The sequence below is a fragment of the Vulpes vulpes genome, chromosome 12 (genome assembly GCF_048418805.1).
Source record: "Vulpes vulpes isolate BD-2025 chromosome 12, VulVul3, whole genome shotgun sequence".
Lineage (NCBI taxonomy): Eukaryota > Metazoa > Chordata > Mammalia > Carnivora > Canidae > Vulpes > Vulpes vulpes.
Genome location: NC_132791.1, coordinates 116,989,320 through 117,011,873, shown reverse-complemented (window position 1 = coordinate 117,011,873; position 22,554 = coordinate 116,989,320). Strand labels below are relative to the sequence as shown.

The 22,554-nt window shown below is 49.2% G+C and overlaps 1 protein-coding gene across 4 annotated transcripts in view; it reads right to left on the bottom strand.

The window, feature by feature from the left end:
- Positions 1-3,233: 3,233 nt before the first annotated feature.
- Positions 3,234-22,554, bottom strand: part of FXYD6 (FXYD domain containing ion transport regulator 6) — a 31,036-nt gene continuing 11,715 nt past the window's right edge. For 2 of the 4 annotated variants that reach the window (XM_072729671.1, XM_072729673.1), the window contains exons 2-8: positions 8,794-8,856; positions 8,218-8,256; positions 8,024-8,098; positions 7,355-7,391; positions 6,513-6,562; positions 5,944-5,994; positions 3,234-4,560 (exon numbers count right to left, since the gene is read on the bottom strand). In XM_072729671.1, coding sequence (XP_072585772.1) covers positions 5,966-5,994; positions 6,513-6,562; positions 7,355-7,391; positions 8,024-8,098; positions 8,218-8,256; positions 8,794-8,851 — 288 coding nt within the window. In that variant the 5' untranslated portion in view covers positions 8,852-8,856 and the 3' untranslated portion in view covers positions 3,234-4,560; positions 5,944-5,965. The remainder of the gene's footprint in view (positions 4,561-5,943; positions 5,995-6,512; positions 6,563-7,354; positions 7,392-8,023; positions 8,099-8,217; positions 8,257-8,793; positions 8,857-22,554) is intronic. The other 2 variants (XM_072729672.1, XM_072729674.1) reach the window with 1 other exon arrangement.

Here is a 22,554-nt window from a genome sequence, read left to right as displayed (position 1 = left end):
CAGGTGCCCCATTATTGTGCAAGCAGGCCCAGGGCTGGGGCCCGCTCCATAAAATCAACAGCCGGTTGGCTTGAGCTGGCTGATTCTGCTCCCCTGGAGTTTAGCTGTGACAGCAATGAATCACACTAATGGTGAGAGGTGGCATTCTTCCTCTTTGTGGCCTGGAGACAGGTATTTCCAAAGCTCCTCCCCTGGCTCAGGCAAACACACCTGGTCTCTTTCTCTCTCGCTCTCTCTCTCTCATTGGGCCCAGAGTGAGGCAGAGCAGCCAGGGACAAGGTGGGGTGAACCAGATAGAGCTGGACAGCCCTCCACCCTGGCTTTGCCCGGCCACCCCTGCCAGCCCACGATCACTGGGAGGCCAGAGCCCTCCTCCCCAGAGGAAGGAGAGAGCCCGGTGACCTTGGCGTGTCCTTCAGCCTGGCATCCCCCTCACCCCCCACCCCTCCCTGCTGCTTGCGCTCTGCCTCTGACTCTCTTCCAAGAACAATTTGGCAAGTTCCAATCCACAACTTGCAAAAACAAAAACAAAAACAAAAAACCCACACATGCCAGAGTGGTGGGGAGGGTCACAGCCCGGGGGCTCAGAAGGCAGATTGACCTATTTTTATGTGGTGTTAAATAACACAAACACCTCCATGCAAACAGGCTTGAAAATCCTTGGAGTGGAATTCATGAGGAGCGGGGCAGTAGTTGGGAGGTAAGATGCGCAGGACACCTGGGAATCAGTGTCTGAGGCCTGGGGACTTAGCATTCCCTTCTGGGAAGTGGCACAGCATGGCAGCTCTCCTATATAACCAAGTCTTAGTTCCTATATCCAACCAAATTACAGATATCAGTCACCGGCCTCGGGGCTGTGTGGTCAGACATGGTCCTGCCAGCGCGGAGCATTGGTCCAGAGGGAAGACACACATCAAATGGCAATCCATGCCTGGATTCTGGATTCTTCTTCCCTGACTCTACAGCTCTGGACCAGAGAGGGAGAAAGGGCTTGTCCATTGTAAGTGGGTGGTGGGGTGGAGGCAGGGGAGATGGTCCTCAATTTGAGCCCGGACCTGGGTAGATCTGGCCATCCCGGGTAGATTCTCATAGTTCCTCTTGGTCAGAGGGTCCATTCTTGAACACTCCCAGTGACAGGGAGCTCACTCCCATTTGGGATCATCACAGCTGTGAGAACCAGGGACTCCCTCACACAAGGCCAAATTCTGCTCCTCCCATATGCACCCAAATGGGTCTATATCCTTTCTTCTGCTGCACAGAGCAAGATGGGCTTGGAGCTGGATGGATCTGGGCTGGACCTTGGCTTTGTCCCCAGGAGTGCAAACTCAGGCCAGTCCCACCGAGCTATGGTTTCCTTCTCTGTAAAACTGAGATACTACCAGGTAGGGCTGTGAGTTCTGAATGAGTTGAGCTGTGTGACATGGGCAGGGTTTGGCACATATTAGCTGCTTTATGTAGTTATTAATAATAATATTATTGCCATTATTTTGATCGTCATTATGCATCTTATTTCCAGGCCACAAGACGCAGAGTACAGTCTAGCTGGTGTATGCCCTGAAGGGCCAGCCAGGTTCCAGATGTGGTCACACCATGCCCTGTGATCCTCTTCTGGACATCAGCCCTCTCCTGCAGAGGGAAACCAGGCCGCCTGGCATGCCAGAGGGAGCTTTGAAGACAGACAGCCAGGCCCTGTTCCTCGTCCCTCCAGGCCTCAAGGCTGTGACCTAGACCAGCCACAAATTTAGCAGAGAATCTGTAAGGTATGAATATCCTACCTGCCTCAGAGATAAGGTTGGGTTATCAGGAGGGAAAATAAGTGGGTGCCGACAGTCTGGCAAAGGAGGGACAACTATTTTCTAGATACACCAGAGCTGAATAACGTCATTCTCTGCCGTTAACCTGATCATTGTGAGAAAAATCAGAATCTCCTCCATTAGATTTCCTCACACTCATTTTAACGTTTTATTTTTAATAATGAATGTGAAGAGGTATATCCATCATCTCTTGTGTTTCTGGGGCCTCAGGGTCTTCTTCGGGCCACACTCTGAAACTGCCACCAGACTTGTCGATTCCCTGATCCGCGAAGGTTCCACAAATGGTCGCTTATTTACAAACTTTAGGTGCAACCAGAAATTTTTTTTTAGCCCCCATGATCTTTGAGCTGACAAAACTGAGCTAAGATCTCAATGAAAAGCCCCAATCTTTTCAAAGACCTGGGGTGGGGCAGAGGGCAGGGCAGTTGCAGAAGTAGGATAGGCACTCTGCATATCCCAGGGGTGGCCAGGGAGTAGCTGGACCTCCATGTCACTCAGGACCTGCACCTGCCAATTCTGTAGCTCTAAACGACTCCCAGAATCTAGACTCTTTGAAGATTTGGGGATGGGGGATGGTGTGAAGGTGTTCCAGGCACTCTTTTAGAACAAGACTTATTAGTCCTTACCCACTGAGAACTGTGTCTTGTAATAAAAACACACAAAACGCCCAGAGCTGGGGGGCGCCCAGCAGTGACCTCCCAGAGAATCAGCTTGCAGCTGTGCTTATTTGGCCAACAGTACTTTCTCAGACTGAACTGGAACATCTCTGGGAGGACACCATAGGTGACGCCTGGCCCCTAGGTGCCATCTATTGTGTCACCACAGCTGATTCATGAATGGACACTGTCCACCTGGACTCCACAGTTTGGAGGCAAGGTACGGAGCACTAAATGTGAAGATAAAGGCAGGAACCAGTGTGAACCGGAGCACAGAAAGGGACTTGCTCATTCTACCTGAAGTCCAGGAAGGCTTCATCGAGGAGGCAGTATTTGGGTTTAGAGAAAGATGAAAGGGTAAGAGCTCTGATCATAACTCAAGTGACCCACATACACCCTCTTTGCCAAGTCCTTAGGTGGTGGCCCCAGAACTGACCAAAGGGAGAGGTCAGAGCCTTTCTTTCTAGGCCAGCATGTCTTTGGTGGAGCCACTGTGACTCTGTGCTATGCAGGACATGCATTAGGTATAGGTCCCGCCACGGGGCAGAGCCTCAGCCACTGACCCAGGAGCAGGGGGTGGCTGGAGGAGGAAGGAGTGAGGAGGGGTCCAGGGGAAGCGGAGAGGCTCAGTGTCGCGCCGCTGGACCACACACACCACCTGGCTGCCGCCCAGCTGCCGCTGCCTCCCTCTGACCAAGGGGGTGTCCCACAGGCCCTACACACGCTCAAGCTCTTTACACAGAGGAAAGCATTTCAGAGCCACTAGGAAACAAATGGTATTTTATTCCTTTTTGCTGTTGAGAGGATAGATCACAACACGGAGAACAGCAGTCCCGGTCACAGCGGCGCGGTTTGGTTAGTTTCCACGAGAACACGATGGATGGGACGGGCGGGGTCTGGCTGGACTTGCCATCCTTCCTGACTTTCAGCCTCTTGCTGTTCCCTCCGCAGCAGGGCTGTGCGGACCTGCCCGGTCTCTAACCTGCAGCCCAGCTGCCACACTTGCCGCTCTTATCTGCGACAGGCCAACGGTGCAGGAGTCATTGCTGCTGCCTGAGCAGTGGGATGGGGGGCAGAGAAGCAAAGGACCTCTGCTCCCCCTGCCGCCCCCTCCGCCAGAGTGCTGGCCCCAACAGAATGGATCCTATCAGCCCTTGCCTACCAGAGACCTCATTCAGGGACAGGAATCTGAGTCTAGAAAAGCCGGGCTGTAGCTGGGAGTCTCAGAAGCAGGGACGACAGGGGAGAGGAGGAGGGTGCCAGAGCCCACGGGGTTATTGCTGAGAAGATATGCAAGGGGCACATTCCCCAGGGGCAGAGTAGAAGCCCTGGCCCTGGGATCCCGGGCTGCTCTGCCTTGGTGCAGGGCAGATGAGGACTCCGTGGTGGAAGCCCCAAGAGGAAACGACCATGGATGGCGCAGAGCTTGCCCGGAGGCAAAACTGGGCTCACCAGCTCCCTGCTGTGCCCCTCTGATTGCGGAGAGACCCCAGAACAGACTCGGGTCAGGGTTAGAATTCAGGAGCCAGGCTCTTGCAAAGGAAGCAAAGAGAGGCCATGTGAAGAGGGATCACGAAGGTGATGTAAACCTTCCCAAGTCCCAAGACAACTGGAGACCCCCACCCATGCCCCCTACCCCTATCTACACCCACCCCTATATCAAGAGAAGGGACTGGTCTCTCAAGGGAAAAAGCAGGCTCCCGGGAGTGGGAGATGATCAGGGGGTGGGGGGGCACCGGGGAGCAGGGAGGTGCTGATGGCGACACGGCTCAGCACCCGCCCAGGAAAGTGAGTCCAGGGTCACTAAAACACAACATCATCCACAAACAAGCAGCCACAGAGACCACGGTCATCAAACACACACAGACACGTCACAGGAGGTGGACGGGACCGCAGGCTGTGGGCAGGGGAGGCGGGTGTTAGTTGCATCGTTAAGTTGCGGACCGTGTTGTGGGGATGGGGAGGGGGTCAGGGGGACACACATGTTCTTGGCTTCTCCTGGGGAAAGATCTGCTGCTGAAGTGGCCGGTGTTCTTAAGCATCAACATTTGCATCTAAAGGTTCAAGCAGCTCCGTTCAGGTTCTGGAGGCTAAAGGCGGAGAGAATTTAAATTAAAACACAACTTCGGTTCCTTTCGGGAATCTCTACCTGCTGCCTCCCTGCCTTTAGCATAGTCTCTCTGGCCACTGAGACCCACAGGATGAGACCCACTCTGAGCACCACATTCCTGGGGACACAAGGAGGACGAGCCTGACTTGCAGGGAAAGGAGGGGGGAATGGGGGGGGTCCTCAGGGGAGTGCTTCTCTCAGCAGGGCTGGAACCTGGTAGCTGTGGAAAGAAAATTGTTAAACCCAGAGTTTCTCCGTCAAGACACCGCCAGTAGTTGCTCACAGTCCCGTGACCTAAGAGAACAAGGTTTCTGAGGAAGTCCAAGTTTGTTGTTTTTTTTTTTAAAGCCAAGACATGACAGCTGCTAGCTCACACCTCCCTCCCTGGAGCCCCCCCCCCCCCCCCAAGCCCAGGATGGGCCCTGCTGGCTGCCACAAATGGACAGAACACCAAGCCGCCAGCCTGGCCGCCTGCCCCCCAGATTGGCATCGATGGCCACCTCGCACGTGGGCAATCCCTGACCTTTCCGAGCCCCATCTGGAAGATGGACATAACGAGCCCTGTTCTGCTCACCCACGGGGCTGTCATGAGGGCATCAAAGCACCTAGGAAAAAATTCACATGCTACCCAAGTCCACTGTGTTATCGCCATCACAGTAAAAGCTGGTGGTGTACCGGGCATTTCTGCACGAGAAATCTCTTCACTGACAATTTAGGATGAAGTCGTAGACCTATCATGCCTTATGCAAGGCAGATGTGAGTGGACTGCCCCCCTCGCACCCCCCGGCCCCAGTAAGTTCCAGGTACATCATAAAGCAAGTCTGCGTGTGGCAATATTTTGGAAACTAAAGCATTTCATAGTTACTAGTCTTCTGTGTCCCTACAACAATCAACGGAAGCAAATACTAAACACAATGCCTCTGAAGGCTGTGCATGGATGATGCAGGTTGGGGGGGTAACCCACTCTTCTCGATTTTCTGTAGACACAGTAAGTTTCATTATGAAATGTTAATTTTTTTTCAAGTGGCCCTAAGATACCTTCTGAATCATCACTAAAAGCCATTATCTTCATGCTGCTCTGATATTAGGGGTATTTCACGAACCATACTTCTCTCCCAAGTCCTGCCCACGTGGCAGCTAAGATGACACCCCATGCACTTGACCACTGGGTTGTGCAGAATCCTGATTTTCCACCTGTTTACTGCGCATGTGTGGTGTATCTCAGATGTTTCCATCTGTCTTACTGCTCTCAGAGCATGGCTCATAAAAAAAGCTGTGCCCACTGCACCAGCTGGCCCCATACTTCTTCTCTGGGGAATGAACAGTGATGGGACCAGAGAAAGACACAGAGACAGAATCTTACCTTCCTACCCAAGGGCTACACTTCAGTTCTCTGCTTTCTGGGGCTCCGTTGCTAGAAAAAAAAATTGAATGGGTTGCAGTGAATGGGCCCCTCACCCCAGTAGGCCACCCCCCTGCGGGCAGCTGTGCCCATGCCCGACACCAGGGGAGAGTCTGGACCGTACAGCCAAGAGGCAACTTGGCAGGATTCTGAGTCAGACAGACCCAGGTGCAAATCCTCGCCCTGCTACTTGCTGGTTCTAAGAGTCTGGTACATTCCTTAGCTTTTCTGAGTCTTGGTGATAAAATGCTGATGGTGAGGTCTAATCACATGAAGGCCCCTGGTACCGTGCCCAACACAAAGCGGATGCCCTCTGAACAGTGGCTGTCAGTAGGGAGAAGAAAGCCTGTCTGGGGGAGGTGAGGGAGCCACGCAGAGCAGAGGCCCTGGAGGCCCCTTTTGTGGCACAGACATGGGAACACGTCTACTTAGCCCTAGGGAGGCTGTGGTGCCCAATGACCACCCCTCCCTGAGATGTCCGAGGACCCTCCGCAGTGACTTCTATCCCCCGGGGCTGGTGGTCACATTACCATTTGCAGTGATGAGGTTCTCCACCTGGGCCTCCTCATCCCCTGGAGCCCTGCAAGAACAAGAGACACAGCCCTTCCGTCAGAGGTCTGCACAGCAAGCCCAGTCTCCTTGCTGCCACGCGACAGTCTGCATGGGTCCCCACTGAGTCACTGGAGGGTGGGTGCACTCTCCACCTGGGGGTGCGTGGGGCAGGGGGTAGAAGCTGGGGTTGAAGGGTGCGGTGTCAGGGGAACTCACAGGAATCTTCAGTGTTGGCTCTGGAGACAACTAAGTGCTGGGAAGGAGCGGCCAAAGGCCGCCTCAGGGCTTGGGTTGTGTCCTGCCAGACTTTGGACTTTGGAGGTCCAGTGCTACCCCTGGTTTTTGTAGTGGACTAATGGGATACATCCTTTAAGGGAAGGGATGAATGACAGGGAGCCCAAGCTTCTACTCAGCCGAAGAGCCCCATGAGCAGGTAATAAGCAGGGGCAGTGACACAGGTCCTATAGAAAGGATGTAGACCTCCTGAGAGGCTCTGAGGCCCTCTGCATCCTTCCTCCCAAGCCCAACTGTCTCCAGGGCCTCCAGGAGAGCATCCAGCACCTTCTTGCCTACCTCCCCTCCCTAATATACATCAGAAGAGAGGAGGGGCTCGCCTAAACAGTTTGAGATTTCCTTTGCCCCAGAACATGTCTGGCAGTGCTCAAAGCTTCTCCTCTGCTCCCAACACACACACACACACACACACACACACACACCTCTTTCTAAGTCAAAAGAATGCTCATTTGGGCTCACACACTAGGGGGCCTTCCCTGTCCCCTCCTAGTGTCACCCCAGATGTCCATAGACACGGCATCCTTACCGGGGCTTCTGATTGAAACTGCACTTGCATCTGCGACCTAAAAGGCAAAGAGACCACCCAAGGTCATGCTCCCAGCTTGAGCTTCAGGCCATGCTCCTGCTGTGAGCCCAAGGTCATGCTTCTTGAGCCCACGGTCATGCTCCTGGCTTGACCGCAGCAGGGCTGCCACACAGGACTACATAAAAAACACAGCAACACGCAGCAATCCTTGGAGTAGGGTTCTTCTGAGGTCAAGGTTCAACGATTCAGCAGTTTCGACTGACTACCCTGCCATAGTCGACTCAATCAGGCAAGTGCACAGGGCTCCATGCAGCCCAGGCTCATGTGGGAAAAACAAATGCAGGACACATCCTCCGAAGCACTCTGGGGACAGCCTCTAACTCCTGTGGACACCCCCCCTCCATGCCTCCTGGATACAGCCCGAAGAGAGCCACCCTGCCCCTTCCTAGTCCGTTTGTTTTCATCAAGCATTTATTTTGCTCATTCTTCACTGTTTTACTGAGCACTTACTATGTGCCCCGGGCTGTATATTAGGTCCTAGAGATACCAGGGAGGATGGACAGCCTCTTCTCTGTCCAGGTGAGGGTGTGGCCTGGCTCTGACACCATTCTCTACCTGCTTAGCAGCCTCAGACAACACCCTTCCAGAGCAAACAGGGAACGAACTTACTCAGGATAAGGAGAATCCCCACCGAGAAGAGCACCACGGCAAACACCAGGCCCCCAATCCTCAGCGTCTGGTAATCTATCAAAGGAGCAAGAGTGAGACATGGAATGAGAGGAAGGTGGGGAAGAGCATGGTTTGCCCTCCCCCAGGTGGGGCTACACCTCCCCTTCCCCACCCGGGGTTCCCATCAAGCTCACCATAATGGAAAGGGTCCTTCTCATTCTCCTGCTCAGCTGCTGAAAAAAAGAAACAAGTGTGGGCAAGAGAAAGACACTTATACCTCTGGTTCCCGAATACCGCCCAAGCCCCCCAGTCCTCATTTCTCACAAAGGGACTCCTGGGAAGCACCATACAGGTGCCTGGGGAGGCAGAGAAGGGTGGGCCAGCCTGAGAGTCGAGGGGGGTTCGGCTCAGAACCCCAGTGAGAGTCTACCTCCACAGCACATCCACATCCTTTGTGAGGCAGGGGCTGTTACCCTCTTGTTACAGCTGGGGAAACAGAGACCAAGGTCAGGTTCTAGAGTGGGCTCCCGAGGTTCAGGCCAACAGTCTACAGAGACCTGGAAGGCTTGAGGACTGATGGTAAAGCCTGCTGGGCTCTGTGGGGAGGGGTGGGCAGGCTGGAGGTGGCTCGGAGAACACCTGCTGCCTTCCAGCACCTTCTCTGCTGACTAAAGCGGGGACGGGCTGTCACTGATCAGACATGTAGACTCTGAGAGCCCCCTTGCCCGGCCCTATACTCTCACAGGGTTGGGACCTGGAGGGGGACTTACCACTGGCCAGGACGGTGGGAGCCAGCATGCTGCACAGAAAGATCAGTGCCACCTCCATGGTGTCTGCGGACGGAGGAGGAGGAGAAGTCATTCTCTGCATGAGAGACTCCCCACCCCAACCCTCAGCCTGATTAGGGGGCTCTGAGTGGGGTTCCCAGCTCTACGCTGAGCACTCTTAACGCCGTGAAAGTGATAGAGCTGAAGCAGCTGCCGTTTGCCCAACTCTTAAGGAGAGCTCTGCCTGCATTAATTCAATTCCTACAAGAGAATCAATGCAATCGGTAGGCGCAGGGACTGACCCATCCTGTAGGGGAAGAGCCTGCCTGAGGTGGACACGCAGGAGAGTGAGCAACAGAGCCTCGGGGAGCCCTCCTTGAGAGCCCACGCTGCCTCTCCCAAGCCCAAGCCAGAAAGCCCCCAGGGCTTTGGTAATGACCCCCTGCTGCGCCCTCCTCTTGAGGCCACCTCTAGGTCACCAAGAGGTTTGGGACTTCCCGGCCAGGTTCCCCACCTTTGATGAGACTGAATGGGGCAGGTAAGTGAATGCCTCTCTAGCCCAGCCAGCCACACCAGGCTGGGGAGACTTGCTGTTCACTGGTCTCCATGTGGTAAACCCCGAGATGCCTGACACCCTCACCTCTAAAGTGCCCGAGTCGACACTTCCCACAGGCTTCATGGAGTTAATACTCCTCCAGGAAGGCGCTTTGGTCAAACAAAGGTAGTGTGGAGACTGGTTCTCAGTGTCAGCACTCTGACCTCCGCTTCCCTGGACTTTTGCTCGTGAGCTCATCAAGCCCCTGTCTTTGGGGCCAGGGTCCCCAGGATGGGTCCTCTGGATGGAGGCGGAAGGTGGCCAGCTGGTCCCTTCCAGGGACAGAGTTCAGTGCCATGACACACACCTCACTCCTGGGCTTACACAAGTGTGGTGATGAGCCAGCAAGGAAAAATGGGGAGAAAAGCCCAAACTAGAAAAGCACAAGGCTGTCCACCCTTTATGGGGGTGAGCCTGGCAGTGGCCTGCACCCTGGACCGGTATCGAGTGGCCAGGACCATGCTGGCTCCGAGGGATCACCCCCATTGCCTCTCAGGCCACAAGCAAGCAGCCCCAGCTGCCCTTCACCTCTCAGCCACCAGAGGTCAGAACAACTGCATCCAGCTCCGCGGGGCCCATGAGAGAAAGCCTCCCAGGAAGTGTTTACCAAAAGGCAGTAATTTGCTTCTAATGCCATTTCATCTACGATTTGCAATTCTTTTCAATTTTACATGTTCTGTACCTATAAAAGTGTATGTAGCACATACGTATAATGAAGCTCAGTAAGATGAACACGGGTAATTTAAGAACTAGACCTTTACAAACACCTGCTGCATTTACCTGTACTTTCTTCCAACCCATCCCTCCTCCCTCTGCCTCACTCCCACAGGTGATCAGTATCCTGGACAACAGGTACCCATACATTTGTCATCATTGGCTTGTTCTTCTTCAAAGGCATTTTTTAAAAAGATTATTTATTTGAGAAAAAGAAAGCATGTGAGCGGGAGGAGGGGCAGAGGCAGCGGGAGAGAGAATCTCCAGGACACTCCCCACTGAGCACGGAGCCTGGCAAGGCAGGGCTCCATCCCAGGACCCTGAGATCATGACCTGAGCCGAAACCAAGGTCGGATGCGTCACTGACTGAGCCACCCAGGCACCCCACTCAAAGACATTATTTTTAGATTAAGATATAATTCACATACCATGAAACTCATTTAAAAGTGTACAATCCAGTGCTTTTTAGTACATTCAGAAAACTGTGCAGCCATCAGCACTGATTCCAGAACGCGTTCATCACCCCAGAAAGCAACCCTGTCCCCATCAGCAGTTGCTCCTGTTCTGTTCTCTCCACCCCCCGGCCCCTGACAACCATCATCTCCCCTCTCTCTCTCTGTGGATTCGCCTATTCCAGACACTTCATGTAGAAGAATCGTACAATCTGTAGCCTTTGGTATCTGGTTTCTTCCACTTAGCATCGTGTTTTCAAGGTTCATCGATGTCGTGGCTGGTTTCAGAACTTTGATTGTCTGGCTATCTCTCCTGCTCCTCTTCTTAAAAATCTATTTATCGCACAGATATTAATACGGGTGTTTAGTGGAGCTCTTTTGAGCCTTGTAATTGTGATATTATGTTGTTTACAGTCTTCCGGGACTGGCTTTTTTTGTTCAACATTATGTTCCTAAGATTCATCCATCACAACACGTGACCCTAGCTCGTTCACTTCTGAGGTTGTGTGGTATCCCACTATGCGGGTTAATTATCCTGTCCATGCTCTGCCACTTGATTATCTTTTTTGGTTTTCCCATTTTGCGTGGTTGTAAATAACACAGCCGTGAACATTTCTCTGCACACTGCCCAGGGCACACACGCAAGACACTGTTTTTCACATTTTTTTGCCATCATTGTCATACGAAATACTTTTTAGGCTGGAACTCAGTGCAAATATACATTCATATATACCTGGGACAACATTGCAAAATAATACTTAAAATGAATGACAACCTCTGATATTTTCTATAGTTTCCCTTTTTAAAATAAAAAGGCTAGGCCCATGAGTGGGTCACTCTGCAGTAGGAAAATGTATGTTCTAGAGACAGGCCTAGGAGTGAGGTCATTGGGTGGTATGGTATGCAAATCGTCAACCTTACAGAATACCTGCAAATTGTTTTCCCAAGTGCCCGTTTCCACATCCTACCAGTTGCATGACTGTCCCTGTTACTCTGCATCCCTATCAATCCTTGATATTGCCAGACTGCATATTTTCCACCAATCTAGAGGTGCAAAGTATGGTCTTAATTTGATCACTCAGTAATGGACTTGGGCTTCTGTTTCTTTGCCATTCCTGTTCCTTCAGCAGTGATGTGTCTTTCATGTCTTTGGTTCATTTTTCAAGTGGGTTGCCATTATTAGTATTATTCATTTAGTATTCTGGATTCGAAATCTTTGTCATTAAGTACTGCAAATGTCTCTTCCCAATTAGTGGCTTGTCTTTTCATCTTTTGTTGCTTTCAATGAACAGAATGTCTTAATTCTAATGTAATTGAATGTGATGATTTTTTGGGTCTTGTTGAAGATACTGTCAGCCTGAGTCAGGAAGAATTTTCTTCTGGACATTTTGCAGCTTTGTCTTTTACATTTAAATCTTTATTCCACCCAGAATTGGTGTTCATGTAAAGCATGAGATAGGGATCTAATTTTTATTTTTTTCCCATACTGACAAGCAGTCGTCCTGGCACTATTTGTTGGCAACCCGTCCCCCACCTTTCCTCCTGAGATGTAATGCCACTTTCGTCATACACCTGGTTTCTACTCAGGTGTTTCTATTTCTGCGACTTCTCTTTTGACCTATTGGTCAACTTGTTCCTGCATCAGAATCCATGCCTAATTGTTACAACCTGATAGTAATCTTCCCATGTGGTAAAAGAAATTCCCCTCTTCATTTTCCTCTTTCCTCTCTTCCTCTTCCCCTTTTCCCTCAGGAATACCCTATTTTTGGTCTATATTTGGTCTAAAATTTACATATGAATTTTAGAATCAGACCATCATATTTATCTAAAACTATTGGAGTTCTCATTGCAGCTTCAATGGATCTATGTGTAGAACCACCTGGGGAGAACCAGTATTCCTGTAATCTTGAGTCTTTTCATTGGTTTATGTCCTTTTTAATGTCCTATAACAGTTTTATAAATGCTTTCATATAGGTCTTGCACATCTTCTACTAGGCTTATTCCTAGGTGCCTTTTACTTCTTATTGTTATTTTACATGCTATCTCTTGTGTGTGTTTTCTAATTTTTCCTGGTGTAGAGAAAGGTAATTGATTTGTGCATATTGATCTTAAATCCAATAATCTCACTAAACTCTTATTATTTCTAATAATTTACCTATAGATTCCTTTGGGTTTTCTCTGACATATCGTCTGCAAATGACACAGTGCTGTTTCTTATTTGCCAATGCTTACACTGTTGATTTTCATTTCTTCTGTCCTGCTAGGCCTTAGAGTAAAATGTAGAATAGAAGCAGTAATACTGGACACACACACTCACATACAGGCAGTCTTATTACTGGTTTTATTTTTTACTTGTATTTCATTTTTATGTGTGTTTATTTTTTATTTTTTTCAGCTTTACTGTGATATGACATCTAACATTGTGTTGTTTAAGGTGTGATGATTTATCTGATGCATGTTTAGTCTGCAAAATATTGCCACAATAAGATCAGTTAACACCTCCATCACCTCACATAATTATCTTTTGTGTGCATGGTAAGGAATGATAAAGAAAATGTGGCATATATACAATGAAATATTGTTCAGCCATAAAAAGAAGGGAATTACTGATTTTAAATAGATTTCTTCTAATGTTTTAAAAATCCCCCCTCTAATCCTGGTTCTCCAAGATGTTTCTGTTTTACATTAATTATGAATGAGTGTCTTATATCTATAGTTTTTACCTTTATCAATGAAATAAATTATGTGCATGGGTCATCTAATGTCAAATCATCCTTGCATTGGTGGGATAAGACCAATACATTGTCTTCTTAGTAAATAGATGGATTTGGTTTGCTGGTATTTTGTTTAGGATTTTTGCACTTATGTGAATGAGTAAAATTGGGCTGCAATTTTTATTTTATTGTGTTGACCTTGCATGGTAACGTGGTAGTCCTGGCCTCACAGAGCAAGTATTTCCTCTCTTGTTATTCCCTGGAAGAGTTTACAGAAGACTGAGATAATCTGTTCTTTGACTGTCTGGTAGAACTAAATGATAAAATCATCTTAGTTTTTTCTTTGTGGGGGGATTTTTGATTGCTTTTTCAATTCATTAATGGCCATGACATTCTTCAGATTTCTCTTCTTCTTGTACATATTTAATGAGTATAATTTTTATAGCAATGTGCTCTTTTCTGTTTTCAAATTTATTGCCATAAAGTTGTTTATAGTATTTTCTATGTATCTTTAGAAACCACTCATTTGGGCAGCCCGGGTGGCTCAGTGGTTTAGCGCTGCCTTCAGCCCTGGGTGTGATCTGGAGACCAGGGATCGAGTCCCACATCAGGCTCCCTGCATAGAGCCTGCTTCTCCCTCTACCTGTGTCTCTGCCTCGCTCTCTCTCTCTGTGTCTCTCGTGAATAAATAGATGAAATCTTAAAAAAAAAAAAAAAAAAAGAAATGAAGGAAACCACTCATTTCTGTTGGATCTGTGGTTATTTCTCTTTTTTGCATTCCTAACATTGTTTATTTGTGATGGCGCTCTTTTTTCTTCACCTTCTACCAGATGTTCACCTATTTCATGTCTTTTCAAGAACCGGCTCTTGGTTTTGCTGATCCCCTTTACTGTGTTTTAAATTGTCCTTCATTCTGCCCTTATGTGTTCTTTGACTTTATCCTATTATTCTTTCTTTATATTTATCTTCTTATGATGGATACTTGGTTAATAATTAGCCTTTCTTCTCTAATATCAGCATCAAAGACCTAAATGCCACTTTCACCCCAACATACGAGCTTTGAAATGTGGTTTTTGGATTATTGTTTAGTTTTTAGTACTTTAAATTTGCACCATGATTTATTTCTTTTTTTTTTTTTTAAGATTTTATTTATTCATGAGAGACACAGAGAGAAAGAGGCAGAGACATGGGCAGAGGGAGAAGTAGGCTCCATGCAGGGAGCCTGAATGCGGGACTCGATCCTGACCACTGAGCCACCCAAGGATCCCCTGTACCATGATTTCTTACCAAGAATTATGAAGCCGTGTTTGTTAAATGTCCAAAAGTATAGTGTTTTTAAAATTTACCTTTGTAATCGACTTCTAACTGATGTGCACTGTGGTCAGAAAACATGGTCTGAGGATACAGATGCCTCAAAATTTACTGACCTATTATATGGTTAGTTATTTTAAAAATTATATTTCATTTACTAGAAGACTGTGAATTCCTTGATTCTTGGGAAGAAAGTTCTGTGTGCCCAACAAATTAAGATTATTAACTGTGTTATTTATATTTCTATATATTTTCTTATTCTTTTTTGACTGTTGGGCCTATCAAAAATTAAGGTAGGTGCTTTAAAAGCTACCTCTATGAGGAAGGATTTACATATTTATCACTGTGTTTCTTACAATATTCTAAAAGAAAGTTTAAAATTCTTATATTGGCCTGTGAGTTGGATCCTTTAGGATTATATAGTGATCCTCTGTCTTATATTCTATTTCACTTTCTACCTTCCTGTGTCCTTATGTATTATATGTGCATTTTACCAACTTACAAATGGCAAAACCTACATTAAAAAAAAAATTCCAAAAAATAAAAAATAAATCCACCTGATAATTTCTGTTAACTGCCAATTTTATCCTGTTTAACTTTATTATGACTATTGACTGGTCCAACTTGTTTCTCTTTTGGCTTTTTTTTTCTTATTTTTGACTAATTTTTTTTCTTCTTATTCACTGTCTCCCTCTACTGGTTGAGCAATTATACATGCTATTGCTAGTCTTAATAGTGAGCTTTGGAACTTTACCACGTGTGTTTGCTATGGGCTGTTTGTGTACCCCAAATTCATGTACTGGAACCTAATTCTCAATGTGACATATTTAGAGATGGGCCTTTGGGAGGTGATTAGGTCCTGAGGGAGAGCCCTCACGAACAGTATGGGTGCCCTTATAAAAGAGAACTCTCTCGCCTCTCCCACTAAGTGAGGCCTCAGTGAGAAGATGGCCATCTGTGACTCAGGAGGAAGGCTCTCATCAGACACTAAATTTGTCAGCACACCTTGACCTTGAATTTACAGCCTCTAGAACTGTGAGAAATAAACCTCTATTATTGAATCAGTCACCTAGTCTATGATCCTGTATTATAGCTGCCCAAGGAGACTAAGACAGTATTTGAGTTAACAAAGACTGTAAAAGTCTAATGTTAAAAGGTATTATACTTACTAGGTATAATACCGTTCCTGAAAAATACAAAAATACAAACCACCTCCCCCCTAACATATATGCTATTATTGTAAAGCTTTCAGTTCTTTTTTTAATTCTATGACATAGATATTAGTATTTATGTTTCATGGAAACACGTTTGTTTTGATTTACGCGTGTGTTGGTCACTAGTACCCCCTGGAATTGACAGCCTTGTAGAGTTCCCTTCTACACTGCACTCTGTGGCCAATAAAACACAGTGGAATTAACGTGTCATTCCCAATAGTAGATTACAAAAGGCACCATGGCTTTCTCTCTCTCTCTCTCTCTCTCTCTCTCTCTCTCGGATTGCTTGCTCTTAGGGAAAAATCACCTGCCATGTCTTAAGGATATTCAGGCATCCCTGTGGAGAGGCCCACGTGGCAGAAAACAGAGGGCCTCAGTTCAGGGAAGTACACCTGCCACAAACCACGTAAGTGAGCTTGGAGGCAGATTCTCCAAGCTTCCACATGATTGCCCCCCTGGCTGACAGCCTGACTGCAGCCTCATTAATGACTCAGAGCAGAACCACACGGCCAAGCTGCTGCCTCATTCCTGGCCTTGGAAACCTTACAAGATAACTAATGTTATTGTTTGGGGCTCATTTGTTATGCCGCAGGAGATAACTAATACAATGTATTTACTAGCCCATGTCTTCATGATTCTTTTTGAATCCTAGCCATCCATCTAGACATTTTCTTTGATCCTCAAGAACATCTTTTTAGAATTTTCTTTAATGAAGCTCTATTGGTTACAAATTCAGTTATTTTGTTTATCTGCAACGTTTTCATTTCACCTTTCTGTGGACAGACTGGAAGGTGATCTCAATAATTCTGACCTGCCATCTCATATTCTAGCCTCAGTGTAATGCCCTCCCTCTTGGTTGGGACAGCAGCTGGTACTGGCTGCTAGCCAGGAGAAGGGTTTTTGGCCCCTCCTGGGAGCAGGAAAGACACATGTCAAGGATTCCAGCACACTAGTCCCTGCCATGCCTTTCCATCAACTCCCCAAATCCCCTCCATAGCTGCTCAGATTCAAGTCCATCCTACAAACACACACTGAATCCTAGAAAGGGCCATACTCTTCTGGGCTCTGCAAGAGATAAATAGACAAACAAGACATAGCCCCTGCTTCCAAGGATTGGCAGGGTTTGGCAGCCTAGGCTCTGGCACCTCAGCAAGAGTGATGAGAGCTTTATGAGAGGCAGAGGTAGAGACTACAAGGGAGAGTCCATCGGGACAGGGAAGGGGACAACAGGCAATTCACAAGGGAACCAGGGGCATTCTCACGGAGGAGCTGACATTTCAGCAGGACCTTGAAAGGAGGATTGGATTTTGATGGACGGGGCAGGAAGAGAGAAACTAAGGGCATTTTGGCAGAGGACATAGCATGAACCAATGCACTGAGAAGGGAAAATGGGAGGCAGGGATAACAAACAGTACTCAGTTCAAGTCCAGTTCCAGTTGACCCTCAAGGCACTTCTTTCAGTGGTGGCTACCCAAAGCAGCTACTTCAGAAGGCCTCTGGATGAGGTCCATCGAGAGAGAGGGCCTCATCCCTTAGTCATGCCTGCCTGGCACTGGAGAGGGCTGGGCCAGCAACCTGCCAAGTATTTGCCATTTCTAGAGTAAGCAACCTTCCAAACAGTGAACAACCCTGTTGAGTAGAGCATGGGCGGTAGATGGTGAGAATTCTGATAAGTCAGATGGTGGAGGATCTCGAATGCCAAGCTGAAGAGTAAAGACCTGTCTTTGTGTTCTGAGGAAAGCATTTCTGATCAAGTTACAGTGAGCTCAAAGAAATACTGTTAAAGATCTGGAAAGTGACCAACTCCCTGCTCCTCCAGGCTGCTGCCCAAGCCTGGCCTACACCGGCCACACCTCAGCACAGGCCTCCTCAGGCTGCCTCTTGGCCCCTACACCCATTTTTGAAAGTCTCATTGGTACCACTGGCATTGCCCCTGAGTCAAGTGGCCAAACACATACGGAGCCTCTGAAAAGACACACAATGTCCTTCTCTCACTGCTGTACCAAGAAACTCAGTCTGGGCCTCCCTGCCCTCCCACACAACCGCCCCTCATGGCCCACGCCCTCCCCAGTCCTCCCAGTTACCACACATTTCTCTCTCCCAGAAAGGAAGCAGAGCTGCCTGGGGCTGGCTAAGGGTGGGTGCTGAGCGTAGAAGTGACAAGTCTCCCTTCCAGGCTACAGAGTCTAAGGAGTAGATGGAAGAGAAGAGGGAGGATCTCTGGGAGAAGGGGCTCAGGTGGCCACACTAGCCTCCACGTGCATGGGAGGCCCCGGGCCTCTGTGTGTGTTTGGGGCGGGGCGCGGTGCCTACGATTGTGGCTCTCAGGGCCTGGGGTTTGGGAAACATCATCACCAGGAGACTTCGATGCCTCCTCTTTCTGCCGCTCCCCAGCTCTGAATTTCTAGACCCTTTAGACTCCCCTTCCCAGCTGGAAAATGGGACCAGCCACATTCTGCTTCCTCTGTAGCATCTCATGAAAAAGAATTCAGATTTCCACTCGTTTCCCTTCCCCCTCCTGTTCTGTTCTGTCCACACTGGTCAACGGCTGGCATTTCAGGTGGCAGCAGCCCTTCCGTGTCAGTGTTGTTCCCTGGCCTTCCTGCCTTTTGCAGAGTCGCTCTCTGCATGTGCCGGAGAAAGCAATCAGAAGAGTTTCTCTGGCGATTATCTTTCCATTCTGAGTCACATAATTTCACATAATTGCTGGGTAAAAGCTGCTCAGAAAAAGCAGCCACTAGTTGATGATATAGCAACATGCTCTATTAGTTTTGATTCCATGCAGCAGTGAGGTAGAGCAGTATACCCGGTTCTATTGTGAAAATAACTCCAAAACAACCTCCCTCTAAAGTGCACAGGCTCCAAATTACAGTGAGACTTGATTAGCTCACGCTCATCCCTCTGTCCCTCCACCCCTAAAGCCTTCACCCCGTCCATCCCAAGTATCTCACCTGTTTGCCTTCTTTCAGACTCAGCCCATGGAAAACATGCCAAGAGGGACCACCAAGGCACGGTCCTGGCAGGATCCCGGCAGGATCCCCCCCGAATAAAGATGAGCTTCTCCCCCCACCCAGACAGGACATGCTGGAAGGGACCCTCTGATGGGGTCACAGGGTCACAGAATGCCTGGGCCCCATTGTTTAGGCTAACTGGCTATCCTGGACTGTTACTGCATGTAATTTAGCCTGTGATGTATCCAAATTTGCAACAAAGAAACCTGGTAAAAGAAGGCTGCACTGTGTATAAATAGGATAAAACCCAAGATGTGAGGTTTACCAGATGGAGCCAGCATCGCAGCACGCCAGGGTTAGAACGATGGAGATGAAAGTTCTTAGTTTTTATTTGAGGAGACTGAGGCCCCAACAGAGCAGTGATACAGCCGACTCACGCAGCCAGGCAGGCCACACAGCTGTTGGCGGCTCCTGTCTTGGGCTCTGGTGTGCTGGGACTGGGACCTGGGCAGGCCAGGGTTGAGGGACAGGAGGCCATGAGGGTGGCAGAGAAGAAAAGAGGGCACCAGCAGGGATGGGGGCCACCAGGGCCAAGAGAAGAGGGTAGGAGGGAAGCCCCTGACAGGCTCCTCAGCTCTCCAATGGAAGACCACATTTGACCAGAGACATTCAGGGGGACAGTGGTGGCTTCTGGACGGTGAGCAATGGCATTGATCCAGAGAGGACCTACAGAAGGCTTGGAGCCCAACTCTTAGTCTCTCAACAGGAGGGAAAAAAAACAGGAGGGAAAAAAAATTAGAAGAAAAAAAAAACGAAAAAAACAGAAAGTCCTTTCCAATGATCCTGGCCATGCCGTGTGCCTGAGCTTGGTGCAGATGGCCTAGATCTGAATAGTCCAAGGCCAGCTAAGGACTAAGAAACATCACCAACAAATTGGTCTGATTTACTGACAGAGAGGTGGGTTCTTCATGTGCCTAAGATGTTGATTGGCAAGTCTTATTGTCCGGCAGGAAAACAGATGAGACTATCTGATCTATTTGTGTCAAGAGCCTTTTGGAGAGGGGGAATGGCCCCGGCAGGCTTCTCAGGCCTCCTTAGCCTGGGACTCTGTGAAAGGGCCATGCGTGCACCTCACAGGTGGGACCAGTACTTCTCGGGTACACATGCTGATGAGTGGGGCTGGGAGAGTGGCCTGCACAAGGCAGAAGATATTGTCCAAACCCGGGGTTTGGCTTTGGAATGTGCTGTACCATTATGACAATTTAGGTGTGATAATGCTTCAGCTGGAAAGGTTAGAATATTCTTGATCTTCTCTGGTACCCCGTTTCCACAGCCAATGTCCCCCTCTTCCCCATCCACGCCAGGGCAACCAGGCATCCTCGGCACTCACTCTCACCAGAGGCCCTTTCCTGTCTGAACTGCTCATCACCTTTCTGCTTCCCATCTTGGGTGCTGTAGCCTAATGCTCTCTTCTGGCTTCACATTCGAGAATAAAGAGAAAGCGAAGAACAAAAGGACGGTAACCATCTACTTGACAGCTGTGTCTGGAAGAGCTCAGAAAGCACTTTGCCACACTCCCTGCTGAGCCCAGCACTCCTCCGGCTCCTCTGTACCTCAGCTGCTTTCAGGATGTGGTGTTTGCCCCTTTTCAGGATGTGGTGTTTGACCAGTGACCTGGAAGGCCAGGACCACACTGTGGTCTCAAACCCCCAAATGGATGCCCTGAACTCTGACCCTGGAGCTCCCCAACCACAGTGGCCCAGGGCCACAAGCTTTGTCATCTGTTTCTGTAAAATACAGGCCAGACTCCTGATCATCTTTGGCCCCGGGAAGCTGCCCAGAATTCCCCTTCCTCATCTGGGCTTTGAGATGTAGCTGCAGCCTCACTGACTGAATGCCTCTGGGCAGCGCTGCCCACCTCCCACCCCCAGGCCAGTATGCCTCTGCCCCAGGTCCATGCACATGAGCTGGGTGCCCCGGAGCTGAGGGGCACCCACGAAGCTCCTGAGGAGAGATGTTCAGCGCTGGGGCTCCTTGCAGCTCCCACAAAGCCCAGTCCCCACTCATGCTGTGCACTTCCTGGAGCACAGCCTTGACAAGAGTGCGAAGGGGAAGGTGGAGGAAAGACAGGGGAGTCTCCTAGGTGGTGGGAAGCAGTGAACTTGGTGGTAGGAATGAGCAAGGTGCTGGCAATTGGGGGTTTGGGGCGGGGGACACAGGTCTGCATGGAACAGAGGAGTCCTATAAACTCCATGGAAGGAAACGTGAAAACTAAAGAGTCTGAGACAGGAAGCCCATATCTGAAGCCCAGTCTGGGCGCCTGGACTGGTACAAGAGCTGGTAATAATCACAATAAATAGCCTATGAAGTAGGTTCGATGCACCACCATCGAACCCATTTTAAAGGCAAAGAAATCAAGGTGGAGAAAGTGCAGTCCCCTGGCAGGTGACAGCTGGATTCTAGACTTTAACCCAGTTTTGTGGGCCTCCCTGCTGGTGGAGGACGGGTAGGCTTCCCGCTGGGAGCCTGGGACTCATCGCAGGGGAGGACTCACATCCTCTGGGTGGGCCACCCATACGGGGGCTGCCCGAGGACAGGGGGCCTGCTCCCCAGGCAGCTCCTACCCTGTTCCTTGCTCCTACCCCAGTCTAATGGGCCGAGCTCTGCACAGAGGGCCACAAGAGAGGGCGCTCCTGCCTCTGAGTGAACATCACCAACCAAGCTCCCCAGCATTTCTAGCTTCATACATATTCATACAGTGAATATACAGTGCCTGCCAGCTCACCCTTGAGAGAGAATTTATAGTCCCTTGTTGGATAGAGAGCTGTTTACTCAGGAGGGTGATTTTTTTTTAACAGATTACAGAATTGCACAGCTGATTAGGGTGCATTTGTGTCATGCCAAGAACTGTTCTTGGTGGTTTAAATATACTAACTCATTTAACCCTTACAGCGGTTCTAGAAAGTGGCTATGATGACAATCATCCCCATTAGACAGATGGAGAAACTGAGGCCAGGAAAGTGAAGTACTTTGCCCAAAGTCCTGGAGCTGGGAAGTAGCAGAGCCTGGATTTAAACCCAAACAATCAGGCTCCAGAGTCCTTGCTCTGAACCACTCTACTACCCTGCCACTCAGTGGTTTTGTGGCCTTGCGCAAGTGACTCTACCTCTTGGAGCCTTTGCATCTGAAACGTAAAACAAGAATAACAACATGCATCTCAGGAGCTGTGAGGATGAGAAGAAATCACTTTTGTGCATGGGCAATTATTGCTGGCCTGCCCACAGCCTTCCCTTCTGAGAAGGGCATCTCCTTTTGGAGGGGGGAGGGCTCCTCCCTCACTCCAACCCTATAGATCTCCTGGCTAAAAGGAATGTGTCCAAGACCTCATTGTTCCCCCAGGGGCTGTCATATCATGAGAACCAAGGGAGGAAGGGTCAAGGCTGCCAAGCTGTGAGGTGTGGGGGTCAGGGAGGCTGTGGGGGTGTCAGCCAGCAGCCCACAGGAGAAGAGCTGGTGGGGAGAGAGGTGTGCAGAGAACGGACAGGGAACAGGCTGGGGCTGGGTGTGCTCTGGCCCACAGCTCCCACACCAGCACTGCCCATCCTGCAGTCCAGCTCTGACTATGATACCTGCCTTGTCCAACCAGGATGGAGCTGGGTTTCTGCTCTTTGCCACAAAAAGAGCTGTCATGTTGGAGCTGAGCTCTGTGCCGGGCAAACAGGACTATTCTTTAAGCACCAGCATTATGACTATGATCACTCCCCGACTCTTCCCTCAGCTCCCCCTCCATGCTCTTCTACTTTCTCACGGAAA